Source organism: Canis lupus, chromosome 12, assembly GCF_003254725.2.
Source record: "Canis lupus dingo isolate Sandy chromosome 12, ASM325472v2, whole genome shotgun sequence".
In the NCBI taxonomy this organism is placed as follows: Eukaryota; Metazoa; Chordata; class Mammalia; order Carnivora; family Canidae; genus Canis; species Canis lupus.
In genome coordinates, this window is record NC_064254.1 from 40341188 (window position 1) to 40350375 (window position 9188).

The 9188-nt window shown below is 40.4% G+C and overlaps 1 protein-coding gene across 4 annotated transcripts in view; it reads right to left on the reverse strand.

The window, feature by feature from the left end:
- Positions 1-6154, reverse strand: part of HMGN3 (high mobility group nucleosomal binding domain 3) — a 32396-nt gene extending 26242 nt beyond the window's left edge. For 2 of the 4 annotated variants that reach the window (XM_025444489.2, XM_025444486.1), the window contains exon 1: positions 5831-6088. In XM_025444489.2, coding sequence (XP_025300274.1) covers positions 5831-6073 — 243 coding nt within the window. In that variant the 5' untranslated portion in view covers positions 6074-6088. Of the gene's footprint in view, positions 1-5830 lie in introns of all 4 variants that reach the window. The other 2 variants (XM_025444487.2, XM_025444488.2) reach the window with 2 other exon arrangements.
- Between the last annotated feature and the right edge of the window lie 3034 nt (positions 6155-9188).

Consider the following 9188-nt stretch of genomic DNA (forward strand, 5'->3'; position numbering starts at 1 on the left):
GATGCTCAATAAATGTTTATTTAATATGAAATGAGTGAATCAATGAATAAAATGTACAAGCCTGTCATTTTGGAGCCTTTACTCAAACACAGGTACCGTATCAATATTAACTCAAACTCAGCAAGCACTTACGGATGGCATACTACATGTAGTTAGGCTCTTTCATATTCATACTAGAAAACTCAATATGGTTAAAAAGGGTATTCATCCTAAATTGATTTAAGATTCAATTCAATCCTTATTAAAATCATGGGAGGTACTTTGTAGGAGTCTATAAGCTGATTCTAACATTTATATGGAAGTGCAAAGAATATAAGATGAAACAATTTTGAAAAAGAAGTAGAGGACTGACACTACCAGAATTCGGATCTTACTACAAAACCATAATAATCGTGATAATGTGGTATTGACATAAGCACAGACTTACAGACAATGGAAAATAACTGAGAGCCCAGAAAGAAACTTTACATTGATGACAAACTGGTTTTCCACAAGGGTACCTAAGCAATTTAGTGGGAACAAAGGATGGTCTTTTCAACAACTGGTGTTGGGAAAACTGTCTATCAATGTGCCAAAAGAAATGAAAAAAGATACCCAACAAAACGAGAGAGAGCAAATTTAAACCCTTATCTCACACTAGATACATTAACTCAAAGTGGATCATAGAACTAAACACGAGAGTGGAAACTATAAAAAACTTCTACGAGAAAATACCTGTGGATTAGGCAAAGATTTATTAGATGTGATGCTAAATGGATTTTATCAAAATAAAAAAAAAAACTTGTTTTCCAAAGGCATCATTAAGATAAATTATTTTATTTTTAAGATAAATTATTTTAAAAAGTCAAAGACTGGAAGAAAGTATCTACAAATCATACAGCTAATAAAGGACTTGTATACAGAATATTTAAAGAACTCTAACAACTCAAGACAACTCAATTAAAAAATGGGCAGAATATCTGAATAGACATTTTACCTAAGAGATACATTATGCTAGTAAGCACATAAAAAGATGCCCATCATCATCAGTTATCACGGAAATGTAAATTACATTTATTAGGATGGCTATAAGCATAAAAAATGACAATACCAGGTATGAGCAAGGATATAGAGACAATGGCACCTCATCCACTGATGGTATGTAAAAATCACTTTGGAAAAGAGTTTAAAAGTTTCTTAAGCTGTTAAAAATACTTTCATACCACCCACCAGTTCTATGGTTAGGAAACTTCCCAAGAGAAATGAAAATATGTCCATGCAAGACTTACATATAAATATTCACGGCAATATTATTCATAATAACTGAAAACTGGAACAATACAAATGTCCATCCATTTGCGAAAGTATAAAGAAAGAATGGAATATCACTGGGCAACAGAAAAGAATGAAGTACAGATTCATGCTACAACATATATGAATATGTTCATATATGAACCTCAGAAATACCACGCTGAAAGAAACCAGACACAAAAGATTGTGTATTGTTTGATTCCTTTTATATAAAATTTCCAGAGAAGGCAAATCTAGAGTCAGGAACTTAGTGGTTGCCTGAAACTGGGGTGGGAGCAGAGATTGGATGCAAGCAACTTGAGAAACTTTCAGAGCGACGGAAATGGTTCCAAACTGGATTATGGTAATGTTACAGAACTCTGTAAGTTTACTTAAAATTACTGACTTCCATACTTTGAAAAGATTAATAGACATTATGGTAAACAGATCATACCTCAAATAAAACTTCTTTTTTTTGAAAGGAAATTATACTGCCATCCACACTGCTTGATTGTTGCTAGAGTGTCAGTATCATTCAGCACTTGGCAGTGATACTTCCAATCTTTTTTAGCAGATTGGTTTTAAAAATCACATCTCCTTATTCTTAATAATACACATTTCTTTGATCTTTAACAAAACGGAACATTTCATCTAGTTGAGTCTGCTATTTTCTTATAAGGATATACTTCTTTTCCATAAGGACATGTGAGACTTTTATCTTTTTGAAATAGCAAACCTTTTTCAGTGATATGTGATACAAATGTTTTTTCCCAGTTTTTCGTAAGTTTTTAAGATTTTGTTAACAATGGGTTTTTGTCATATTGAAATATTCATTTTCACGCAGTCACATCCATCTGTATTTTCATTTACAGAGTCTGTCTCTGGTGTTATGACATGTGATATTCTTTTGAAACATTAATCAGAAACCTTGAATACTGTTAGTTAAGCATCCCTTGTGCCAAGCCCAGCACTACTGGGCCTTTCCACTTTAAGAAAAGAGATAGAACCTAATTTCAAATTTCAAAGCTGGAGGCAGATAGCCTTTTCTTCCTTAAGCCTTTTGAATATAAAGAAACACTAATGTTTACACCCAAAATTAATGAACAATTGCCTCATTAGAGAATTTCTGATGTGATGATATACCAGCCATTTCCAATAGCTCCAGTGATGAGGTACTGGGAAAAAAAGGATGTGAAAATGTGTTTGCTGTTGCTAATCATGCCAGGACCATGAGTCTAGGCCTCACTGGCTGATGCCTCTTTGTAGAACATCATATCATCACATAATAACGTGACCACAGCAGGCATTCATGGATGTCTGACCAGAACAGTCTAGAATTTAGTTACTCATTATCTCACTCCCACCTGCATATTATCATTTTCCCTGCTATTCCACTCACTACTAAAAGGTGGTGGGTGACCCTTCACCCTTCTTAGGTAACAAATACTGGCAAGTGAACTTTATTCGAATTTTGCAAACTCGGGAAGAGATCTAATGCTAACTAAAGAACTCCTTACTATTGAGTGCATATTGCTTCAAAAAATTCTACAACAGTCATTAAAAAAACATTTGGTTTAATGTAACTATAACTATCACACACAAAGATATAGATAATACAAAGATATGATTAAGAAATAAAAAAAACGTTTTAAATTAATGTGGATATTATGGTCTTTAAGTTGTATAAACTGAGGCCTGCTTATATTAAGATACAATCAGAAGAGATATTTAAATGGCTGATAAAAGAAAATGACTGCGTTTTTCTCTGTATGTATTTAAGTCCTAACATACACTTGCAAGACCAGCCCAAATTCAACCTTCTTTCCCTACCAATCCTACAGCATTTAGAATCCTATACCTATATTCTGGGACACAAATACAGTCTTAATGTTACTGAAGTGCTTTGGGCCCACTACTTTTATCACCTTCAACGAATTAAATATAAGCTTCATGAGAGCAAACTATGTATCCCTATGACATTAAAGCAGTGCTAGGATTCCAGATTTTACTCTGCAGAAAGCCTAAACAGGTGTTCATTAAATAATTTTTTTTTTTATTTTGGAGAAACCTGATGAGGTAAAAGTATTGTGAAGGCACTTAAAAATTTATTATAATGTAAAACAGGCAGTCCTTGAGTCAAGAAAAATAATGTGTAGTATGTAAATGCTTTCATAGCTACCCAAGCTTTACAGCTTTCAAAGAATTTAGGCACAGATGGTCTTCAGTTCTTTTCTAGCATCTAGGTAGGCTTTACCTAATGAAAGTGGTTTCCTGTGTAAGCTTCAGTGAGCTCCCAGGATTCCATAAGGTAGCTCTAAGATGTGAGTGGTAGATGGGATGGCCATGGAGGCTATGTTTAATTTGTGGCTGCTTTTGTCCAGGTATCAGCTTTAGGCTCCAGGTATAAATGAAAAGCCTTCCTATTAGTCAAGGACAAGTTTTCCATCTCTGAAGAAAACTCTGATGTCCTGAGGGATGACATTTAGGTGCTTGTACACCTGGCTGCCGTCTTCATAGGAACTCCTTGCCTTCCATAGAAACAAAACAATAACCAAAAGCCAGTTCCTCTACCGTTTTTCTTTTCTTCCCCTCTGCTTAGGAAAGGTGGACAGTGAGGGCAAGTAAGAATGGTTTCCCCAACTCTGGCCATAACATCAGGGACTCTAGTACATCAAGGTCTGTTGTAATAATGGGTTTGTGCACACCTTTTTGTTCATTTAGATTTGTTAATAATTCTCAAGAAAAGGGATGGCATTAATTCACTCTATATCTCATTTCTTGATGGTTAGTTTTTTCGACTCTACTAGAATTCCCAACCTAGTCACTGAAAGCTCAGATGAATGCTGAAAATGGTGGCATCAATTTAAATACCCTAGTTCTAGTAAAACAGGGCTGAAAAACAAAATTCTCATAAACATTAAATTCAAGTGATGAATGTCAAGTATTAGTACTCTTAATATGCCATCCATCTTCTCAGGCTCCTAATCTCTTTGCATTTCCTAAATTCGTCTTGACCCACCCACAACTAAATGAAGAGAATGAATAAATAATGTTCTAAAGTAGGGACTTTGAACCTACAGTATCTAATTAAATCTTTGGTTCTAGTCATTGGTCGGTGAAATGTTGGGTAACTCCTGCCTTTAAGCCCTAGCGCAATGGCCTTACCTAAGCCTCTCAAGGTGTAGTGAGTGAGCAGTAAAGGAACTAGGGCAAGTCAAACTCTTCCCAAGCACACAGTAGGTGCACAATAAACTCTAAGATGAACAACAACAAACTTCTGTTGCATTTTTTTTTTTTAAAGTGGAGGAGGCCAGCTCCCCACCACATTCTCCATAATGGCAAGTAGGAAGGCAAAAAAAAAAAAGCTCCTGTAATTTTAAAACTTCCGTATTTTCAACGGAGGCATGCACTTCTGTAGCTGATCATAAAGCGGGGCAGGTATTCGTAATTCTGCCTCACGTTTAAGGCACCGCCTGGTTTACAGCCCTGGCGAGCCGTGGAGGGTGCCAGGCTCCCCCTGGTCACAGCGGCCGCACGCGCGGCTTCGGAGGGCGGAGGAGAGCCCTCCCCGGCCCTCCCCGGCCCTCCCCGGGGCAGCGAGCGGGGGCGGCCGCGCTCGGGGGCCACGCGCTCCGCCGTGCGAGACACCTGGGCCCGCGGCCCGCGCGGAAGGGGGCGTCCGAGCCCCCAGGTCCCCGGGAGCCCCGAGGGGCGCGGGAGCGCGCGCAGCCCGCCTTTCCCGAGCGCGTGTGGGTGAGGGCGGCCGGAGAGGGGCCGCGGCCCTTGCCCTTGGCGGCCACAGCGGGCGCCTGCAGCGCCGTCCCGTGCGGCCCGCGGCCAGCTCCGCCGCGCCCTCCGCGCCCTCCGCGCCCGCCGCGCAGCGCCCGCAGGTCCCGGCCGCCCGGCCCCGCCTGCGCCGGCCCCAGCCCTGATTGACACTGGAGTTGGTACATACGGGTCTGCAGCGGAGGCGAGCAGGGGGGTGAGTGCTATTTTAAACATGGCTTTCCCTTCCCTTGGCCTCAGAGCCGACGCGGCGCGCCCAGCAGCGGGCTAGGCCCACCTGGGAATAACCCCAACATCTGCCCGACTTGTTTGTTTGTTTATGTATTTATTAGGATCTCCCCATGCACGGACTTGTTTCACCCCCCCGCTCCCCGCTCCCCCCTCCCCAACACTGCTTCCTCTCCACGCTAATCGCAACCCGGCAGTTTCAAAGAGGAAACTCCCCTCCTAGAAGAGGGGGAATGGAAGGCTCTTTTGCTGCTTCTTGTTCGAGGTGGAAACCATTCCAGCTAGCAGGAGTTCAAAAAGAAGGGAAGCCGCGTCGCTGGAGAGAAAGTAACACTGAGGAATCGATAAGGACGGACGGACGGAGGGAGGGAGGGAGGGAGGGAAGCTCTGCAACAGGCATCTGAAAACAAGCGTGGAGAAGCAAAGGGATTCGCAATTCCTGACTTACTCCCAAGCGCATTCCGCGCAATCCACTGCAGTGACCAGATCGGCTGTAAGCACAATTTGGAGGCCTTTGAAATCTTTTTTTGGGGGGGGGAAGACTTACCTTTCTCTTCGGCATAATGATTACGTTCGTGCGGCTAAAAAGTAAAGCAACGGGCTGGAACTGCAGACGCCGCCGCTGGATGCCGCCGCTGCAGCTGCTCACGCGCAGGGCACGGCGTAGCCCGGCCTCTCCGACCTGCACCTCGGCGGCTCCCTCCAGGGGCCCTCTACTCGCTCGCCTCCCCGCTCCTCCAATGAGGAGCCCCGGCAGCCGGCCGCGAGGCCCCATTGGCTGCGGCAACATTCTAAATTCCACGAGGGCACGCCCACCCCGGCGCACACGGTAAGCGCTGTTGTAGTTTCCACTTCACCGAAAAAAATCTGCCTGGTGACTGAGCATGCCCAGTTCAACTAGTAACCCCCAAGCCACACGGTCCTGGAGTTTCATTGTTTGGCTGCTCCCTCTTTGGATCCTGTCAGTAGGAACAGTGTGGGCCTTTATAGTCGGGGCGGGGCGGGGGGGGGGGGGGGCAGTAAGCATACACACCAACTTTATAGTGTAAGTGTATGCACAGCCGGCACTTGATAACGATTCCTACCCTATAAAGGCTTGTCATGGATGTTAGTTAGGTGATGGAGACTTGTAAGAGTGAGTGTGTTCTGGGAGAGTGTGGCAATTTCAGAGGGCCTCAGTTTCCCCTTTTAGATATCTAGTGACAATAGTCGCTGAAGTTACTTACTTTTAATTTCCTAAAATCTGTGATTACAAATCACGCACTAATTCAGCCAACTTCAAACTAGGCTTGAAGGTGAATAGGGTATGTTTGATATGGAACTTAGGAAAAGAATGAACAAGATCAGATTATTTATATTTGAAACATATATTTAAAATATACATAATTTAATGTTTCTCAAAGTTCTGCAAGGCATTAGACTGGCATTGCAGAGACGTTTCTGAATTTGTTTTATGAGACCAGTTTTACCCTGATACCAAAATCAGTGTAAGATGTCAAAAGAAAAGAGAGCTATGGACCAATATCCTTTATAAACATAGACACAAAAATCTTGAACAAAATTTTAGTAAATCAAACCCAATAACACTTGAAAGGATAAGACATCATGACCATGGAGTTTATCCTTGGAATTCAAAGTTGGTTTAACATCTGAAAATCAACCAGTGTAATTCACTATATTAATAGAATAAAGTAAAAAACCAATACAATCATTTTAGCAGATACAGGAAAAGCACTAGTGAATGGGTATGCAAACTGTGGTAACCATATACAATACAATATTACTCAGCAATAAAAGGGAACAAAATATTTCTACATGAATGAATGCCAAATACAAGATGCCATGTGAAAGAAGTCAAATACAAAAGACCATACTGAATAATTTCATTCTTAAGAAATTATAGAAAAAGCAAAATTAGGCAAGCTTAGTTTCGTAATCACACTGGAAGGCAAAAATTGACATCGTAGGAAAATATATTGAAGTCTTACACCACAAACTTGGCCAAATCGACTTTGGTCATGCACAGCCTACAAAAATGCATTAAATAATGTCATCAAGTAATTAATTTTAATGCTTACCTTTTTTTCTTTATTAATTTTCAAAATAATGAGTTGACATCCTAGCAAACTCCAGAAGTGGTCAATGACTTTCTTTTTGAAAGAAAGTTCTTTAGGAACTCATGAATTTTTATACATTTGGTGTGCTTCGACCTATTGCTATTATTGCTATTTTTACTATTTTTTTATGCTCATACTGCCCCAGTATGAATTCTTTTTCAAGTTGGTCCTTTTGACATGATCCCAATTGTCTTTGATAGATTTCTTACTTTCAGGAAGTCAGTGGATCACAATATACTCAAATAACTCAGATAAAATCAATTCTTTGAGAATTGGATAAAAACTTTGAGATTAATAATTTTATCATAAAAATCATATTTATAATGGAATTGTCTTGGAAGAGAGTTAATTTGCAAAATGCTTGGTGGTTAAAAGAAAAAAAAAAGCCAGTGAAGACATTTTTAATAAGATATGTGTGGGAAGGATGCTGGGTAGCACTTGTAATCTGGGTTGAAAATTTTTTTCTTTATGGAGATCAAAATGTTTCACAACAAAGGTAGTCTAGGGTGAATTTTTCCCTCTGATGATAAGTTGGCTTCTTTAGTTTATATTTTTAAAGACTCAACAACAGCAAACAAAATTGTAAATGTTTTTATTGTGCATAATAAAATAGCTGCAATGAACATGAAACTTGCTAGTTGGGTAAAGAAAGTTGATTGTGGGAACCTTGGGTCATTTGAGCCTCTTAGTTCATTTACAAGTGATGAAAATAACAGATTAGTTTTGAAATGAATAACAGCATCAATTCTTTTTCCTTTGAAGTGGATTGCACCTGCCTGAGCAGAACACTGGGGAATGGAAGGCTCTCCCTGTACCTTCAGGAGCTTTCAAGGTCTGAGAAAATAAGCACAGACTTCTAGAGGAAAGAGGAGTAGGCAAAGAGAATAGTTTAGTGGGTAGCTAGAATTCCAGGTTAGGAGATAAAGACACTTGAGCAGAAATGAGCGTGCCATATGCAAGACAGTGAGGAAGCAAGGTCAACCTGGTAAGAAGTAAAGACTCATTTGTTTATCAGTATATTCTGCTGAGTGTTTTACTTGCTTCAAAACATCAGCCTCTAAGCCAGTAGTCTTTCCTACAAGATGTGGAGACTATCTGAGCCAAGATAGACAATGGATAAATGGAAGGGAGTTACTGCCTGAAGAAGAAAGAAGGAAAAATTAGTGAACATATTTCTTTTCCAATTCCAATTTCTCTCTCCTTCTTTCCTACTCAAAACAGTCGGAATCGTATATCTACCTCAGCATTTTTCAAAACAGCTGGGCAAACTCATTGATGGTATCATGACTATCATTAAGGGAGAAAAAGAGTAAGAAGGGAAAAGAAAAGAAAGAGCAGAGCATGGAAAATATCACAGTGCATTTCACATGGTAAAGGTAAGTAGTGTTTTCTAAAATGTTTCCATTTTTCATACATTCATACATACACACTACACATGTACGTATATAGTTGTGTGTGCATATGTGTGTGTGTAGTAGGTGTTCTAGGCTGTGATGTGAAATGTATTTTTGGGATAGGTATTGGTGAAGAAACTTTAAAGTTACTTCACAGGGGCGCCTGGGTGGCTCAGTTGGTGAAGTGTCTGCCTTCAGCTCAGGTCATGATCCCAGGGTCCTGGGATTGAGCCTCATGTCGGGCTCTCTGCTCGGTGGGAGAGCCTGCTTCTCCCTCTCTCCCCTGCTCATGCTCTCTCTTGCCATCTCTCTGGCTGTCTCTTCCTTTCAAATAAATAAATAAAATCTTAAAAAAAAAAAAAAAGCTACTTCACGGCCCTAATAAGGCTTGTGG